We start from the raw sequence: 20,155 nt of genomic DNA on the forward strand, positions 1-20,155 counted from the left end.
ACGGTTGTGGAAGCTGAAGTCCAGGAATGGCTGGAATCCATAATTATCACCAACACTGAATCCTCCTGTTAAACAAACATGAACTTAAACTAAAGTTATACAGTCTATTATACAGTACTGTGTACTCAAACACTGAGAACAGCAGTCAGCCAAAACTCAAACACAGTGAACTGAAGGAACAAAAAGAATAAAAAGTTAAAAAAAAAAACTGAGGCAGGAAGAAATGAGTGAGGTGAAAATCCTGAAAGTAGGGAAGACTGTAATTTTTAGAGAAACAGCTGGACATTGTTCACCTAATTGCTACAGTCAGAAACAGAAAATGACCAGTTGAACACCAGAATTACCGTCTTCTGTTCCATTCGGCACATGCTTTGTGGTATCGTGTGAGCATGAATGGTTGTACAGATGGTTTTTGATGTGATGATCCCGTCAGCTTTACAGCGTTGGGTAATGCACATAGATCAACATCAGTATGGTGTGGGAGTGAAACACAAAAGTTCACTGTGCTGTCTCACTTGAGTTTCATAACCTGTCAGATGGGTTACAATGCTGATTGAGGTCAATGATTTTTCTTTAATTAATTAGGTTATATGTTAATAAGCAGCAGTCCCGCATTTGAAATCATTCAGCAACACTGGGGATAACAGCTGTCAGCAGACAGCAAAAGAAAAAGCAGAGCAAAAACAAAACCACACCAGCAAAGTTACTCCAGCTTTTACAGACTGTTTAAGCTGAATTCTGGTCATATACGCACACTTACACAATAGTGAATGACTAAACCCACTTAAAGACCTGCAACTCTAATCTGAGACAAATTTAGGATGTAAGAGCATTTTCTTCTTTGCTTGTTATTACTATCACCGTTTGCTTTGTAGACCAAAACTTAACATGACAGCCCCCTCTAGTGGTGATTCATAACAACACAGACCTGCCACTAGAGGTTGTTAAATTCAAAAAAGTTGAGGTGCGTTTCTGTGACATGATGCATTTTAACTGAATTGTGATGTGGATGAAAATGTTGTGTTTATCCATTACTCTCAGTGTTGTCCTAATGCACTCACTGTACGGTGGTTGCAATGATCTTCTGTTTGGCTATTAGTAGGTTGTAACACAATTTGAAAGGTGTTACATTATTTAACAAATAAAGTAATATTTTCCAATTAATAAATAAAAATAGACATTCCTGGCATAAAATAGTGAGGAATGTATTTCATTTATATCATAAACGTGAAAAAGTCAGTGTTCCTTTTTCTTGTTTCTACGATAGTGTGCAAAAAATGCATGCTGCCAATCTTACGCTCTAATGATTTTTGAACAATTTAAATGAAAATAAAAACTGACAAAATCAAACAGACTATCATCCAGCACCACCCGAAGTAAACAGCAAAGTAAAAAGAGTAGCTAGTCTCAGGCATCTAAGCCACAAGTGCTCCAGAGTCTCCTCGGCCTGTCAAAAAGAACACTGACGACCAGCTCTAGGATTGATATGTGCTACATGTCTGTTTGTGGCCACTGCTCCATGCACCACCCTCCACTGGAGATCTGCACAGCCTTTCTCTATAGGGGGTTTATACAAGGAACTCCAGCTGCCCCTGGGAGAGAGACCCGGTGCCACCACACAATACCTTGTGAAGAACCTTTACTGTAAAGCCATACAAAGCCTTCTTTGACACGTCTGACAGTTTACATGGTTCCGGCGTTCCAAAAGCCAGCAGAGACCCTTCATCCCCATCTCGCTCCTCCACAGCAGCACAAACGACCAATGAAGGAAAGGTGCGGTCAGGTATCATCGCTGAATGGTCACCAGACAACAAACCCCTGCCTAAAAGACCCGGAAAATCTCTCCAAGAGGTGTAGAGACCTCACTCTAATTTCCTGAGCTAGCCTCTCTGCAGTTTTCCACTGTCCTGCAGATCTCAGATCCTCCAACTTTGCCAATCCTGCAGCCACATGAGACCATTGAACACTACCAGACTTTAGCGTCTTACTCTTAATGGAAGAGTTATAAAAAAGAGGTTCTCCACGAATATGGCTGTAAAACTGAGAATAGTCCCTTTTAGTCCTTAAAACAGTCCTCCAAGTAATAAGAACTGACTCATAAAATGATGTGCGAGAGGTCAACATCTGCCGAGTTGAGAAGAAACAGGTGCTTATCATAACCAAAGTTGCCAACCTTACGTAATGCAAACTACAGTTTGCATACCGGCCAGACAGATCCACAGATGACGCCATATCCTTCCTCCTCCACAAGACCCTTTCACACATAGACACTGGTAAGGGGAACTATGTGAGAGTGCTGTTTGTAGATTACAGCTCAGCATTCAACACCATAGTTCCCTCCAGGGCTGGTCTCTAAGCTGCTGGACCTGGGCCTGGGCCCATCCCTGTGCAGGTGGGTTCACAGCTTCCTGACCAGCAGACCACAGGTGGTACGAGTGGGTCACCTCACCTCATCCTCCCTCACCCTCAACACTGGATCCCCCAAGGCTGTGTGCTCAGGCCTCTGCTGTATCACTGTACACCCATGACTGCGAGGCCACGTCAGAGTCCAACGTCATCATCAAGTTTGCTGACGACACTGCTGTTGTGGGACTAATCTCTCACAATGAGGAGACAGCCTACAGGAGAGAGGTCTCCCGCCTGGAGAACTGGTGCCAGGAGAACCACCTCCTGCTCAACGTCAGCAAAACGAAGGAACTGATCGTGGACTTCAGCAGGAAGCAGCAGAGGGACTACCATCCACTTGTCATCAGTGGTGCTGAGGTGGAAAGAGTGGACACTTTCAAATACCTGGGAGTGACCATCTCACAGGACCTGTCCTGGACTCATCACATAAACATCACTGTGAAGAAGGCCAGACAGCGTCTCTACCTCCTCAGGCGGCTGAGAGACTTCAAGCTCCCACTCAAGGTGCTCAGGAACTTTTACACCTGCACCATCGAGAGCATCATGCGTGGGAGCATCACCACCTGGATGGGAAACTGCACCAAGCAGGACTTCATGGCCCTAAAAAGGTGGTTCGTTCAGCTGAAGGACCATCAGAACCACCCTCCCCAACCTGCAGGACATTTACACCAAGCAGTGCAGGCTGAGGGCCATGAAGATCCTAAAACAGCCCAGCCACCCTGGACACTCTCTCTTCTCCCTGCTCCCATCAGGCAGCGGTAACGCTGCCTGAGGGCTAAGACTGAAAGGTTGAAGAAGAGTTTTTACCCACAAGCCATCCGTCTGCTCAACTCTGAGCCCTAACTGGACTATTATTGCACAATGTAAATATTATAATTTATAATCTATAATTCCACGTAAAAGTGTGTATAGTGTATAGTATATAGAGTTAGTGTATAGTGTGAATTGCTTATTTTTATTTTTATTCTTCTTATTTATATGTGTGTGTATATATGGTTGCAGGTACAAATACATTTCACTGTGCATTGTACTGTGTATAACTGTGCATGTGACGAATAAACACTATCTTATCACTATCTTATCTTATCTTAATAGTGCAGACACTGTTGTAAACCACAATGACTGCCCCTCATGATAAAGGTATCGCTGCACAGTCCAAAGACGAAAGGCCGCTAAACGGCTACAAAGGTCAATCCGCCCCTGGCCCCCCCTCCGACACAGGCAGGAAAAGAACAGCAGATCTCAGCCAATGAAACCCACCCCAGAAGAAATCCACTAGTCTCTTTTGTATATCCTTCACCACTGACTCTGGAGGATCAAAAACAGTGGCACGGTGCCAGAGTATAGAAGCAGCCAAATTGTTGTCAACCAAGGTCCCCCCCCCTATAGGACAACTGGGGCTGGACCCAAGTCCACCTAGACAATCGAGCACTCAATTTTTCAACCAAACCTTCCCAGTATTTTCTTCAAATCATCACTTCCCAGAAACATTCCCAAACATTTTAGCCCCTCCCTGTTCCACTGCAGCCCAGCGGGAAGTGTAGGTTTCACTTTATCACACCACCCCCCCGAGCAGAAACCCAGTACACTTGGACAAATTGACCCTAGCAGAGGAAGCCCGCTTGTAAAGCGCCAACTTCTGTTCAAGAAAACCAACATCCTCTTCGCCTGATATGAAAACTGTGACATCATCAGCATATGCTGACAAACTCAATGCAAAGACAGGGAGACAGATAGAGAGAGAGAGACAGAGACAGAGACAGAGAGAGGTGAGGTGCTGAGGTCTAGTTGTTCATTCAGGTTCCTGCTCTGTTTCTCTGCCTGCTGCTCTGAGGAGATCGGTGCTGCTTCCAGCCCTCACTCTGAAAATTCTGAGAATCTGCAAGTGAAGGAGAAGAGAAGGAAAACCTGAACTTGACCACTCTCCAATTCTTCTTGCATTATGTCTCAGAAATGTCTTTGTTCAAGCCTCACTCCAGTACGCCACTGATTTCTTGATGCTTTTCAATAAAGCTTTTATGCACACAGCATACAGAATCCTTATGTCACCAAATATGACTGCTTAAGCATGTACAGTACACACAACACTTGACTGATATGTCCATTACTTCCCTGATGGATTGGTCACCTGTCAGGGTGGGCCAGAGTACACTTTTTTTTTTCCATTGGTAGACAGATATTTCTGACATCACATTATTAACAGTATAGCTCCTGTCAGCCTTCATATGATAAGAATTTCCATCCCCCAGAATAATTAAAAACATGTGCTGGTCTGCATTGTGTTGCAGGTGCTGTCTTTAAATAGAAATGCCATGGCGATAATAGCTGGTATGATCCAACATCTACACCACCATAATTCATAATCCAGATGTGCCACTAGATATGTTAGGGTTTGGGATAAAGCTTTACCTCTACCACTGTGTAACATGCCATTTCCATAGTTTTCAAAGGATTTGAGTTGATACTCAAACCTCTTACAGCGCAGTACATTTCAAAAAGGGCTTTTTTTTTCCTTCCTGCTCTTGGTGGAGACGGACACATTTTTCTCTTCTCCCCAACCTTCCCTATCTACCCCTGCTTTTTGCTGCTTCGCTGCTTAGAGCGTCCCTTTACACATCCCCATACTGGAATTTAAATTATGGATCTGGTCAGCTGGTCTCTCAACACTATTGATGATCAAATTCTCATCACGAGGAGACTGGGAGAAGGGGAACCCTCTTTCCTCTGGCCTGGCTACGTACCTGGCTGGCTATGTTATGGATTCCCGTGGGGATGGAAGATAACATTCCTGGCTGTACTGTGTGGGCGTGAAATATATATTGATATCAGGATTTTTCCTGAATTGGACCTGGGGATACCTGGTTTCTGGGCAGCTGTTCGGGCCCTAGTAAGGCTGCCTATGAAGGATGCAGAAACAGTATGAACTCAATCAGACTCAGTAGAGCTGAATCGAAGTGGATTACATCTGGAGGAGTGTTGGAGTGTCTGTTCGGCGTGGCGGAGTAGAACCAAATTCGGATGATTGGATTCCTGAAAGGTAACCAGAAAACTGTCTGTCAGCAAATAGTTATGATCGCCTGAACCTAAACAATTGCAGTATTTGGAATTTGGCTCCCAGACGGCCTTGGATGCTGTCTCTCTAAATCGCCTCTTGGAGATGTTATGTAAACAGATGCTCTTCACCCCCGCCCCGTGTTGTGACCTGTATGAACTGGTATCCTGGCAACCAAGGCTGACTGTACCATCTTATCATGAACTGCTGGTCTGGAAGCTGTGTGTCCATCACAGTATCCTGCTCGTCTCTGCTGGCAGCCCCTCCCCTACCCACCCCGGTGCTCTCCAGGCTTTAAATGTGCTGCTGCTTTGCTGAGGTGTTTTTTGGAACCTCGTAAGGTGTTCAAGATGAACACAATACAAGATGATTTTTTTGAACCTAACTATCCTAATACATCTCTTTCTGTTTTCCTGCTAAAGGTAGCGCCTGTAAAACGGCTGCATGACCTCAGACACCTGTCCCCCTGTTTGTTTGTCTCTGTGTTTGTATTTCTTGGATGGGTGTTCTGTTAACTGTAATTTCCCATTGTGGGACTAATATAGGTATTCGTATTCGTAGTCATATTTGTAAAAGTCCAATCCAATCTAAACACAGAAGAAATCTTTGAAAGTGGGGGAATAATTTGATCCTCAGTTCATCAAAGGTTACATGTTTTTTGGACAGTGGGTGGAAGATGGAGTTTTTTGTAAATCCAAATTACTCATCTGTCCACTCAGTCCTCTCTTATGTGAAATATGGGACCTGTTACCAGTTACTACTTTGACAAGAAAACCCAAAATGGAGGTTTTGAGAGTTTTTCACTAGCTAAACTACCACTAATTCACTCTGCTTGGTTAAATGAACCAATAATGACAATACATTGGCCCTACAACGGACATTGCTGGTGTCATCAGCCTACTGCTTCAAATACTTTTTACAGCCTGTCTGTCAGTGTCTGTGTGATGTAGTCAGTGTTGCACACATTTAAAGATTTGAATTAATTCCAGAGTGGACTTAATTTTTTTTCTTAAAGCATTTTAGTGTTTTGGACCAAAAAGCAATTTTCAAAGTAAAATGTATGAATCTTAAGACAATATAGGCTGTAACAAGGACTCAGATAGCAAAATCCAATAATTTTTTCTATCCATACATTTTCTTAACTACTTATCCAGTTCAGAGTGACAGGGAGGCTGAAGCCTGCTGGCTAGCAAGATTATTAAGTAGAAAAAAAAAAAGAATTTTTCCATACTTTGGTGAATTTCTTTGTTTGATGGAGTATTTTACTGGAAGTGAAACACCCCCTCTTGACTCGATATGAGTGCCTCTACTACACGTGTCAAACTCAAGGCCCGCAGGCTGAATATGGCCCACGAGATGATTTCATATAGCTATAACGCTCCTATCACTTATTCCACAAATCCCACAATGCACTTCAGCAGATGCCACACAAGCCAAGACCTTTGTACTAACCAGTTTTCCTGTGTTGCCAATGACACATTGATCAGTTGTCAGTGGCAACATAAAAACATCGGTCAGCTAGCCTGACCCTAAAATGACCAAACGAAAAGTGGAAAGCAGAGATTTTCCAAACAGGTGGGAGGCAGAGGACCTGATCGCTGACTGTGTCTCTTTTCCTCTCCTGTGATGAGCAGGAAAAAGAGTGGCTTGGTGGGACAGATGCGGTAGAAGATACAGAGGGAGACCTGCACAGGTGAGCTAACAGTGCATCACTACGTCACACACCAGGAAACGGAGCTTTTGCTGATAAAATGGACACTGTGTAGTTTATGCGGCTTTTTCCCAATACATCACAGTTTTTTCATAAAAATTGCAGATTTTCATCAGCTTGAAACATCCCCCCAACCCCCGTTTTTGAGCACAGTGGCTTTTATCTGTGGTGGAGAGAGACAGGAAATGGGGGAAAGACACGGGGGAATATAATGCATAATAAAGTTCAGTTAGCTTAATATTTTGAACTGTGAGCATGTGTCAACTAAATGGCAATGTGGCATTCTGAGTTCGACCAGTATTTTTTTTAAAGAAGTTGGGTGAACTCAAAAACATCAGTGTAACTAATTACTAATCTTTATATTAACATTGGGCAGCCTCATTAAATATAGTTTCTACAGCAGCAATGGTAAAAACTACAAAAGTAAATTCAGTATAAAACACTGACCATGCTAGAATAATTATTTTTATTACCTCTCTCACTGACAGGTGGAGGGAGGTTATGTTTTCACTCCTGTTTGTTTGTATGTCTGTGTTAGCAACATAACTCAAAAATGTTTGCACCAACATCTATGAAACTTTGTGGAAATATTCCTTAGAGGCTCAAGAACGTGACCTGATTTCATTTTCAGGGTCAAAGGTCAAAGTCACCAAAAAATGTTAAAATCTCTAGACCATCTTTTAAAATTTATACCTCTGTGAATTTTCCATTTATCACAATGAAATTTGATATTCAGGTATAAACAGTTACTGATGATAATTCATAGTCTTTTTTTTTTTAAATTAAAATACAATATGCAAAGTAGACTGCAAACCATACACAAAATCACACGCACATATATACAATTCATATCTCAGCAAATGTTTGTTTCTCTTTTTGTGCCTATCTACTTATAACTCAGTTTTCATCTGACTTCACAAGTACAGTGGTCCCAGCCAAGCCTAAAAATGGATTCAACCTCAAAATACACCAATCAGCTGATCAGCTGATCGGAGCAGAGTGAGTAAACTAGTAATCCATGACTGGTTGTGACAGGATCCAAAACAGGATTATTTTTAAACTGCAGTATTATCTCAGTAAGCACTCATAACAAATACATACACATAACAAATATTAGTGAAATTTATTTATGTTTTTTGTGTCTAACTGTAATAACCTTGGTACAGATGTTACAGTTGATTTTACAGTAAACAGATTTCAAGTGTTTACACTGCAATTAGGATAAAAAAGTAAGTTGTTGATACATGACAGTTTTCCATCATCTAACTGCCTGTAAAAACAGCAGGTAGTCATAGCTATTACATAAACATAAGAAATACACATGCTGTAATATTAAAAACCTTCCAAGGAAACACTTTCACTTCCTTCATTTCAAGGCAGAGCAGAATGCAATGGTCTATTTGATGCCGAAATTTTCATGGATCCAGAAGTTGAACTGCACGCTCCATCCCAGCTTCTCACACTCAGAGATTTGCTGGAGAAAGTGCTCCCTGGCGTCTGCCTCAGACTGCTCCTCCTGGAGTGCCACACGCAAGTAGCGCATGTCCTCTGCAGCACTGAGTTCTGGGATACCAGTGAGCAGCATGAGGGAGAAAAGAGTCACCAACAGATGCGAGTGGGCGCGCAGGGACAGGTATGCTTTTATGCAAATGTCCTGGGTAGGTGTTGGAAGCAAGAAAAGGCAGACAAAACAAAAAAAAGGGAAAAAAAACCATTAGAAAATGTAAGCACAAAGATAATAGAAGAAACACAGCTGGCATTTAGATCTTCTATAGTTGTAAAAGGTGAAAAAAGAACCCAGTGAAACAAAATTAGAATCATGCTGTTTTTAATCAGTTCTTTAAAGAATAACTTCTAAGCCATAAATTTTAGCCATCTTACCTTAAACCACTGATAGTAGAGCCTGTTGTGACCACTGACCCTGCCCATGACATACAGGAAGTCAGGTGTGAGAACAAAAGGTGCACGCTCCCTGCTCACGCCAAGAAACCGCTTCCTGTTACCCAGGATGTGTCCGAAGTCAATGTGAAACAAGTTCCCTAGGAGGCAAGACTATTTCAGTTTTTTCTGTTCAGTCAGTTCATTTGTTCATTCATCAATTCATGAATTCATTTTCACCATGTAGCTTGTCTCATGATAAGTAAAACCATCAGTTACCAGAAGGTACTGTATGATAACAATAGCCAATGAAGTGCTGCATACCATCCTCTGTGATCATGATGTTGTCATTGTGTCGATCGCCTATACCCAGTACATAAGTGGCCACACAGTAACCGGCGCAGGACTTCACAAACCTGTCCACAGTCTTGAAGTGCTGCAGTCAAATTAAATCACAACAGTCTAATAATAACATCGTTTTTACTTCATTAAATTAGCAGAGCATGCAGTGGAAAAACTTAAAGTTATATACGAATTATAATCCTGTCGCTAGTCAGTATAAAAATTATTCATGTTTTAGTGTTTTAGACATTTTTAGCAAAATTTGTAATTACTTAATATTATGTAAACAAAGCAAATAACAGAAAAAACCCTGCCATTGCCTTTGATTTACTTACAATTTCCTGGAGTGGACACTTGGACTTGAGCCACTCAAACAGAACGTTGTTTTTGAAGGCTCCTGTTGTTCCACCTAGACTCCTCTGGACTGCAGCGATTGTCGTTGCATTCCTCACAATCTCAATCATACCTGATGAAGATGATGTTGATAATATGACATTTTGGCCCTGACCTCTGTAAAAACTTTCCCAATGAGCTCATGGGTTCAGTCACTTATTTCATGTAGAATAAAACAGTCCACTTTGCAAATTCTGATTATTCTAAGGTTCAGAAAATATTGTCTAAGGGATGCTTATTGGCTGAGGACTTGTCTCTGTTAGCTAATTAGTGGGCAGTTTTACAGTAAGATCCACCCCTTTCGTTTCACATCACTCAAACACCAAATTGGCAAATGGGAAAATAATCTTGAGGCTTCACAATAAGACTTCACAAACAAGTGAGTTTTATACTGTCTATGTATTTATGCCACGGGCATAGTATGTGCTTACTCTTTAAAACATGTACAATAAGTATATGCTTAAACTTTATAATAGCCATCCAAACCATAGATGGCCAGCTAGTAACTAATTAGTAAAAATTATTAAGTATAACTTCAACCATCGCTGCTAAAAGGAGCCATCCAATATCAACTATGGGAAATCTGAGACACTGTTAAACTGTACTGATGTTGATACCTATGTTTTGCCCTGTGGAAATGCAGCCATATGGAATTAGATTGAGGTCCAGCGATTTCTCCTGCCAGATGGAGTCCATCAGCACCAGCATCTAAACAGAAATACATAAACATCCATGTGTCTCTTCATCCAATGTAAAATAACTACCAATGACATATTCATTGAGGTGGTTTTTGTTTTGTTTTGTTTTAAGAAAAGTACAGTTGAGTATCATCATAATAAAAATGGTAATAAATACCAGTGTAAGTAAATAACCCAAGGAAAACACAGATAATGAAAACCAAGAATTGATCCCTGAGGGACAGAGGAAGGAGAGGAGCAAATGAAGAGATACTGTAGCTATTAATATGACTTCTGAAGTGTTGGTCAGATGAGTATGATGAAAACCATTTGAGAGTAGTACCAAAGATGCTAAACCATTTCAACAATCTGTCAATCACAATGCACTAATCAGTGCTCCAGATAATTCAAGAACTAAAACAGCACATTCACCTTTATCTGAGCACAGAAGAAATGAATTCACAAACACAAAGCATCAGCATTCTTCTATGAGGAAGATCATTCAAGTAATGATGGTAAAAAAGATCTATTTGACCTGAATGATCAGCATGTCCTGTCTAAGGTCGTCGCCCTCTTTGAAGATTATTCCAACAGGTGTTGCACATGTAGGCGATGGCATGGGAGAGAACTCCAGCCACAGAGGCTTCTTCTTTGAGGCCATTACTTTGCATTTATCCAGCTGCATCAGAGGGATGGAAAGCAGACCCATTTGTTTATGTGGCTTTTTCCCCCAAAGCCTTTTTGATATAATTCAAATAAGTGATGACATATTTGAGTATTATTGAGAGAACTACTTATGTCTTCTTTCCTTATTGTATTGTGCTGTACTTATTGTAAACACGAAATACAGAATATGTAAGAATTTTTCATTTTTTTCACAGTTCTTGTCACATTACCTTTATATTGATTATGAGCATGAAGCTTACAAGAAATTTCATTTTAAAAAATGGCCAAAAAGCAATTCATTGGAGATTTGTGTGGCCATAACAAATGTACCGTAGAATTGACAACATTTTCTCAACAATATTCAAAACTACAAGCCTATCAAGCCCTGACTTTCCTAAATTCAAGCCTGGTAGGGGTCCTTGGGGTCTAGTTCCAGGGGTCTTTTGGTGCTAGCTTTGTGTTCTCATCATAAACTGTGTAAGTTGTGTCTGTTATAGCTTGTCCTTCCAATTAATGTGCAAATCTATCTGCCTCCAGCCCTTACCCTCAAGCAACAACAAACAAACTGTGCAGGGCTTATATGTGTAACCTCGCACAGATCATGGGCAGAATCTCCTAAATGGTAAACTTGGAACACAAGGGTAAACCACACACAAAAGACTCAATATAATTTACCACACTTTCACATAACCATAAAGCTCAATAAGCAAACAGACACAGAAGGTTAGCAAAGCTTACCAGGATACTTCCACATTTAATGCGAGGGTCAAAGGGCAGCAGGAATTCATCTGGCAGGTTACTGCTTCTAAGGAGTTCCTGAAGCTTGAGGGGAGCTACAACAAGAGCGAAAGACATAATTTAGCAAAGTATTTTAATAGTGAAACAAACAGTCTCAGGTGCTTAACAAAAGGTGACTGGACTTCTTGAATTTTCTGAAAATGTTTTACCTCTCATCCAAGAGGCTTCTTTAGTTCTAAAACCAAAAAGGTGGAGAGTCCCAGTTTAAACCCTAGTGTGGGTTGTCCCCTTTGGGGGTGGTCATTGACCTACTATTACTCACGCGCAGTGGTGGCCAAAGTACTGACATTCTGTATTTAAGTAGAAGTACAAGTACTTGTGTTAAAAACTACTCTGGTAAAAATTGAAGTGCTGGTTCAACGTGTGTCATCACATAAGCCAAGGAGTGAAAAATGTGTGGGTGATTATCACCAGGGGTTTGGATGAAACCACTGTGAGACCTTGCCTCACCCTATCATGTGATCTGTTGAGGTCACGTGAAGTAAGCTTTAGGCACCTGGCAAGGAATCTCAAGACTGCACTGTCAAAAGACACCAGCTCTGTTCAACGATGGTTGTTCACAGTGGACATAGATGGCCTCTTTTTCTCCTCTTTTAAATCATCTGACCTTTATCCAGTGGCTGCTTTTTGGGAATGAGGTACTTGGCTTTTAAAAAACTTTGGACTGGTTCACATTTTGTTTGCTAAGTTCACCTCCAGGATCCTGGATTTGGGTCCTCACTCTGCATTTTCTGAGATCTCTTTGGGGCTACAGGGGAGTGTACATTTTATATGACAACTAAGATTTTAACACTATTATATAATAGAAAATAGAGGAAAGTGTATTAGGCTCATTTTAAATTTGCATCTTGAAAATAATAATAAAGAGATGTTCTTTGTCATGCTCCAAAGTAACTCAGATTCAAGGATGAGATGAATTGTAAGCTTTTCATTCAAAAAAAGACTCTTGAATTGCTGAAGGAGAATTCTCAGCTCAGCTGTATTATTTTTGGACCCTAAGGTCAGGGTATAGGTGCCTTTATCTAATTGATTTTGACCATTTTTTTATCTGACTCTTTATCTGACCTTTATTTTAAGGTCTTTAAAATCTTCACTTATTTAGAAATTAATCAAGTTGTTGTAAGGATACAAATGTCTTATGTGAAAAACATAATAAATAAAAAAAGACCAATACATATTTTGATGTGATTATGACATTAGTTCAGAAAAATGATGTTTCCTACTTGTAGAATCAAGGTTAGTCTTGTCAGGGTACAAGCTTTTAATGGCGACAGCGGCATCTCGTAGGGCCTCCACAGCCTGGACCTGCTGGGTGAAGCTGTCGAGCATGGCCTGACCACAGCCCAGCAGGTAGGCCTCCAGGATCACAGCCATGCGCTGTTGGAAGTACGGACACCCTGCTACCTCACTGCGGACGTACCAGAAGAAGAAGTGTCCGATTCTTTTGCTCTGCAGTGAAAGATGTGAGTGAGTCAGAAAGCAGGATACAGCTGTGGCTGCAGTGCACAGCTTACTGTGTAAAAACCTCCATCATAGCTCCAGCACTCTGAAAGGCTGGACATGTAAAAAATCTGAAAAAATGATAAAAAAAATGAAAAAATAGTAAAAGTATTCAATCAGACAGGTGTTTTTATCAAGCAATGTTGTTTAATAAAACACCTGTTTGAGTTTTATTCAGAAAAAAACAAACTTTTTATGACGACTGTGAATGAAAACACAAACGATCTAAATTAAAAACAAAATCTGAGGCACGTTCAAGCCTATCGTGAGCTCTGAGGTATTCATAATTGTGGCAGCTACGTTGTGTTTTGTATATGAAGTCTGAGTTGACAAAAGTTTTTATACCACAGGTGCTGATCAGCAAGCCTAAGAAGAACATAACAGTGCTTTATATTATATGCAAGTGTTTCTTTAAGTGGCTTTTGTGCTGTCTATCTTCATTAGGAAAAAACAACCTGTTTTGTCTAATAAAACTATTTATAACCTAATGACACCCTTATCTATATGACAGTACACAACATCAACAGTGAATGCTTCATGACTCACCCGCAGTGCTCTTTGGATGAGGAACCGAGCGAGGAAACTGTCATGATAAGGTTCCACTTTTAGGGTCTGTAAGAGTTAAAGGTGAAGTGCAAACTAATGGTCACACATTAATAGTCTCAAAACTTCTTTTAAATTATATGTGTGTGTGTGTGTGTGTGTGTGTGTGTGTGTGTGTGTGTGTGTGTGTGTGTGTGTGTGTGTGTGTGTGTGTGTGTGTGTGTGTGTGTGTGTGTGTATAGGGGTGGGGTGGGGGTGGTAGTAATCACTTAGAAAACGGTCAGTGTTAGACTGGATGACAACAAACAGTTCACTTTTGGCAATATGGATGAATGTGTTTATCTGTGTAGACACAGACACATACCTGCACCAGCTGAAGCAAATACTTCAGCACATCATCATTGGACAGGCTCTCCAGTCTCTGGACCGCCAGTCGCCTGGCAATCTCATCAGCATAATCCATGCTTAGTAGCTCCAGGGCCACTGTTAAATCCAGTTCCTCAGGATTCCAGTTTCCCAGTAGCCAGTGCACATCTTCAACCACTCTGCGGCTCATCCAGTCAACACTGCGCAGGTAGTGGGGGAGACTGGAGGAATAGCGGATGCTCTCCTCTCGAAACCTTCTGAGACCTGCCGTTCTGGTATCGCTGGTTGGAGACGGGGATCTAAGAGTTACAGTTTCAGGCAATTTTGCTTGCAAATACGATTTTTTGATAGGCAAGGGTGGGGGAACAGTTCTACAAGATTCTTGAGGCTCAGATTTGGTGGGGGTGGGACTGTCAGAACATTCAGAGTGGCTGATGGTATTTGGGACGACCACAGGGAAGCTGTAGCGATCAAGAAGGAAGCTGATAGCCATGGAGTCAGCTATGTCTGGGTTTGTAGCAGATGACAGCTTGTCTGCCTGGTAAGTGATGGCCTCATCATCCAGGCCAGGGTGGGACCACATGTGCAGTGTGTGGGGGCCCTGGCTCAGAACGGACCTGCAAGGATAGGTGTCCCAGGTTGAGATGAATAATAGTTAATTTTATAATACTGCAAAAATGACTTGAGAAAATGGTAAATGGACTAGTTCTTATAGAGTGCTTTTCTACTCTAGCAGAGCACACAAAGTCATTTATACAACACGTTTGAATTTACCCATTCATACTAGTACTTCTTTCTACAGCTAAGTGCTTTCTGTCCAAAATTCACACACATTAATACTATGGCAGTTGTATTGGAGGGCAACTTGGGGTTCAGCATCTTGCTCAAGGACACTTGGCTTGCAGACTGTAGTAGCCAGGGTAGCCAGGGAGCAAACCACCAACCTTCCAATTAGTAGATGACTCGGTCTACCTCCTGAGCCACAGCCACTCCCAAAAATATTGCCTCAAATGAAGAAAGTGGATATAAGGGCACAGGAAGAGAAGCCAGATCAAGTTTAGCAATGATAAATACAGATCTCAAAGCCAATTTTGACACTAAGCTTGATAACACATGCAGACATATGCAAATGTTTTGCAGCTGTAAGTACAACCACTCACATGGGATTTGCAGCATCTGCAAAAGAGTAGCTCCCTACTTGTAAACACATTCAACTTCATAAAGTGATTAGCTCTCAATTAATTCATCATGACTTGTTGTGCAGGTAAATGTGTTGACATTTTCAGAGCTGATATACTTTGGCTACATCTGAAATGCCATACAGTACATAGGTGTGTCCAAACTTTTGACTGGTAATGTATTTAGGACATTAAATAGTAGATTTATTTGTGTGCTGAAATCTATGAAGCCCATATTATAGTACACCAAATATGTAGTAGGAAACATGAGAGTGTGCAAGAACAGGACATGACTATGACATAAAAACCCAACAGTGCATTTCAGCATGTGACCTTGTAACTTAGCTGGAAAATTTTGGAAGTATTTTGCAGGCTCACATTGGAAACTACCTATGGCTAGCTTTACAGAGGAGACAGGAGACTTTTAAATGACCATATTATCACTACTTGATATCGTAACACTGCTGAATATAGCACAAATTGGTAGATCTGGGGGTGCTAGAGACTAGCCAGTGGAGTGAGACTGTTTCTTGCTGAGCTCCTTTTCAACTTTACTTTGTTAAAGAAAATGAAGCAGTATTTTATGTTATTGAAGTGCACCTATAAGCAATGCACTTTTTTGTCCATTGTGATGAATCTAACCTCAGAAAATATAAATACCAGACCCTCCAGCAAGAATCTGCACCTCCCCATACATACCAATCTTGGAGAAATGAATGTAGAGGAGCTTAAAGCCGAGATCCTCACTGATTTGAAAGCTGCACTGTCTGCTTTTGTCACCGAAGAGTCTGCTGATCTTAAGAATGAGCTGCAAGTCATCAGGACTGAGTTAGCAAATGCTATATTAGCTCACAATGAGACTGACCGAGTGAAATCTGCTTTAAGACAGTGAGAGTGGTGTATCAATATGGTCAGATACCATGGCAGAGTCACAGCCTACCATATAGAAATAAAGAAATATGTGAGGACATGAAGGGGAGGGTGTGCAGGTGTAATATCCAAATACTGGGGGTCGCAGAGAGCCTGGGATCAGTGCTGCATTCCATTTACCTCAGAAGTCGGATGTTGGATCTGGGAGTTGGCATCACTCCCGAGTTGAGCGTGTTCGTGCATATGCATGTTTTTCTCTTATACTGTTAATAAACTTAACTTGTTTAACTAAAAACAGAAGAAAAAAAACTTGCCTGTGATCTATGAGGAGAAGGTTGACAAAGTAGAGCACCTTTCCTTTCCCTTTCTGCGTGTCTGGTATTTTGTTGACTGAAGGTGATGTTGGCTTTTGGAACGAAGCTTTTGTGTCTTTGTTCACTGATGGCCTTGAGTCCTTTGTTATTGGAGACATATCACTAGGACTTTCATTAATAGTGAGACCCAGCTTAGCTCCACGTGGCAGATCCCTAAGGAGAAAATCAAAGTCCAACCACTCATTCCACAGCACTTCATCTTCAAAGGCCTTGGGGAAGGAGCACACTGAAGAGAGGACCTTGTTACCATAGAGTATGGATGCTTCAACATAAACAGACTGAGGGCATTTGCTTGGAAGCTGCGGGATGTCAATACCAAGCAATTTGACTCTGAAATTTCTTCTGCAGTCCCACAAAGATATCATGAAGATGTCATCCAAATCCTTCCCTTCGAGTCTGAGATCATCGTGAGAACTGAACTGGCCACTGAAACCATCAACAAGTGGCCAGTCCACAAATTTGACAGCCTCTGAGGCAAGCTGCGACATAGGGACAACAGAGAGATGGAGCTCTTGGTTGGTTCTCAAACACTGTCGAACCCAGAGGAAATCACACAGAGTGTAGTCTCCAGATAAAAACGCCTCCCTCCCTGTAACTTTCAACACAAGATCATCAAAACTCTCACATTTAACTCCTTGGGCCTTCGCCACCCTTTCAAAGACTTGAAGAAGGAGTTCTGGTGTTGTGCTAAGCTCAGCCTTCATGCTGAAGCTGATCCTGCTCATGTAGTGGAAGGTGACAGGCAAGTCTCTGCTCAGCCATTCTTGTAGGTCATCTGGTAAGGAGGCATATGTTATCCAAGGCTCTGTGGCATACAGCTTGTTATCCCGATTCTTCAGCTCTTGTTTTCTAGGAGCTGCCAGTTTCCTACGGGTGAAGGTGAGTTCACCAAGTCGATCTGATGCTTCTTTCTCGAGGTCGTGTCCAATCAGATAAGTCAGGCACTGCCGTTGTTTCTCCTTCTCCTCTGGATCAACTGCCACAGGTGGTTTAACCAATATGCGTGCTGTTAGGCAATGAGGGTCATCATGTGACCATGGAATGTCTAATGTCCTGATAACCTGACAGTCGTCGTACGCTTCATACCAGTCACCACCTCTGGCATACAGCAGCGTGTATTTCTCAGGGTCCAGTATCGCAAAAGGGTCTGGATGGCAGTTTTGTTCCTGTGCCTGAAAACATAGGGTCATATACATATAAATAAATAAATAGTTTGGTCACCATAGTTTAATACAGTACTGTTCAAAAGTCTGAAAACACCCCGCATTTCAAAATACAGTGCTCAAAAAAAATGCAAGGAACACTTTTTAATCAGAGAACAGCACCAACTCATTTAAACTTCTGGGATATTGATCGGGTCAGTTCAGCAGCACAGGGGGTTGCTAATCAGTTTCAGCTGCTTTGGTGTTAATGAAATTAACAACAGGTGCACTAGAGGGACAACAATGAGACAACCCCAAAACAGGAATAGTTTTACGGGTGGAGGCCACTGACATTTTTTCCCTCCTCATCTTTTCTGAATCGTTTTTTTTACTAGTTTTGCATTTGACTGCCCAGGAGCTTAATTCAATTTTATTGATATAGTTACAAATCACAACAAACAGTCACCTAAAGACACTTTGTGATGCCCTGGTCACTCATGGTTATGCTGCATCCTTAATCATGCGCTGTTTTATTGTTTATTCAACCTTTGATGAGACCATAATGTACAGCATGCTGTACTGAACCCGACTTAAAATTAGCAATTAGCACCAAAACCCCATCAGGAAAATAATTATTGAGCTGAGTGTTATCATAATCATAATGGCTCTCCACCCTGGCCATTAAAAAAGCAGTTTTTCTTCCCAGAACTACATCCAGTACAGACTTCAACAAAACATTCTTTGCACAGTAGGCCGTGCAGTATGGGTTTGCATACCTGCATACAGATGTGTAGCCTCAGCTGGTAGACGCTGCACTGTGCAGGGAGGATGACTGACACCGACTCATAGCCGATACTGATATTCTGATCCTCGTCGCCAGACTGAAACTCACAAATAAACTTCAGGGTGTTCTCAGAGCAGCTTTGGGAGTGTGGACGGGCAGGTCGATTCACCACAGCCTCCATTGAGTCTTCACAGAGAGCAAAAGTTACACAAAATTTAGATTTAAAAAAAATTAAAGTTCTATTTCTGCAAAGCCAGGCGCTGGTTTCTTTAGGTACTCTGGTGAAGTCCAGGTGAGTGTGTACCTTTATGACTATGGAAGACTGTGCGTTCCCTTTTTATGACTGCGAGGGGACTTCCTCATTCTTTTATACTGCATTTCTCAAACACCAGTGAACGTGTACTGTAATTAATGACAAAGCACGTACCAAAAAAAGGCACTTCCTTGTACCTTTTTTGGTACTTAAGTAACAAATTACAATAACTTTTCTGACATTATCAAAACTAATTATGGACAACATACTACAGCAAACACTCCTCATCTATAATTATCCAAGAGGGGCTAAGATCAGCTTCTGTATAAACCTGTATAAAACAGGTCAGCACTCTGTGTTTTACAGGAACACACCAAACCTGTTTGGGTTGTTGGCATCTGTGAAGTATGCTGGAATGTTAGTGCACAGTACTTAAAGCTGTATAATCTATTAAATAAAGCAGCTTAAGTTTAGTTCTGTTTTGCGTCCTGCATTTGGGTCCACCCCTCCCTGCCACACAGCCACACATGGCAGTTTCACTCCAAATCCAGCACCTGACTGAGACTGTACACTAAGTGGATGGAAGGAGGCCGAGGACTAGTGGGTGTCAGAACCACTGTCATGGATGAAGCAACAAAGATCCATGAATACATCAGGAATATGCCCACAAATGATCATGTGCTTAGTGAGTACCTCAGGCAGCAGAAACCTGAGAAAGAAGAGAATCAAGAGCAAAAACCATCATGGAAGGACAGGCCCCTGCATGGTATGTGCCACCTGCAGATAGAAGAAGTGGTCGATATCGAAAAATCCTACCAGTGGCTGGACACAGCTGGACTGAAGGACATCACAGAGGCACTAATCATGGCAGCACAGGTCGAGAATGACCGAGCTAAGATCCCGTGGAACTTCCAGATACAGACAAACTGGTGATGGCTAACCCACCAAACACGGTAGCGGTGGACAAGCACAGGAAGAAGGCTCTAGTGATAGATTTAGCAATACTGTACACCCTGTACATGTTGTCAATCTGTCCCAGGACTAACACAGAAACAGATAACCATGCACACCTATGGGCAATTTAGAGTCAGTGATTAAACTAACCCCATTAACTGCATTCCTTGGGGCTGTGGAAGGAAACCAGCGTGTATTGTACCAGTGTGTTTGCCACATTTTGTTTGAAACCAGTGCAGTGTGTCCCCAGCCTAACTCAGAATAAGTT

General features: G+C 41.7%; 1 protein-coding gene across 1 annotated transcript; it reads right to left on the reverse strand.

The window, feature by feature from the left end:
- Nucleotides 1-8,407: 8,407 nt before the first annotated feature.
- Nucleotides 8,408-18,861, reverse strand: LOC115783265 (phosphatidylinositol 4,5-bisphosphate 3-kinase catalytic subunit gamma isoform-like). The gene is made up of 12 exons (XM_030734013.1): nucleotides 18,673-18,861; nucleotides 16,695-17,926; nucleotides 14,331-14,949; nucleotides 13,970-14,035; nucleotides 13,147-13,372; nucleotides 11,864-11,958; nucleotides 10,995-11,138; nucleotides 10,400-10,490; nucleotides 9,725-9,855; nucleotides 9,372-9,483; nucleotides 9,051-9,208; nucleotides 8,408-8,823 (listed from the first exon to the last, which is right to left on the reverse strand). Exons 1-12 carry the CDS (start codon nucleotides 18,859-18,861, stop codon nucleotides 8,566-8,568), a joined length of 3,321 nt encoding a protein of 1,106 aa, XP_030589873.1. The 3' UTR covers nucleotides 8,408-8,565.
- Nucleotides 18,862-20,155: the final 1,294 nt, after the last annotated feature.

The sequence above is a fragment of the Archocentrus centrarchus genome, chromosome 7 (genome assembly GCF_007364275.1).
Source record: "Archocentrus centrarchus isolate MPI-CPG fArcCen1 chromosome 7, fArcCen1, whole genome shotgun sequence".
Classification (NCBI taxonomy): Eukaryota; Metazoa; Chordata; class Actinopteri; order Cichliformes; family Cichlidae; genus Archocentrus; species Archocentrus centrarchus.

Bases quoted from the DNA above. Each gene is read 5' to 3' on its own strand.
- LOC115783265 (XM_030734013.1), bottom strand. From the start codon at position 18,861: ATGGAGGCTGTGGTGAATCGACCTGCCCGTCCACACTCCCAAAGCTGC. The intron at 14,036-14,330 runs GTATGTGTCTGT...TAACTCTTACAG, and splicing joins ATTTGCTTCAGCTGGTGCAG to ACCCTAAAAGTGGAACCTTA. The intron at 9,209-9,371 runs GTATGCAGCACT...CTTGCCTCCTAG, and splicing joins CATCATGATCACAGAGGATG to GGAACTTGTTTCACATTGAC.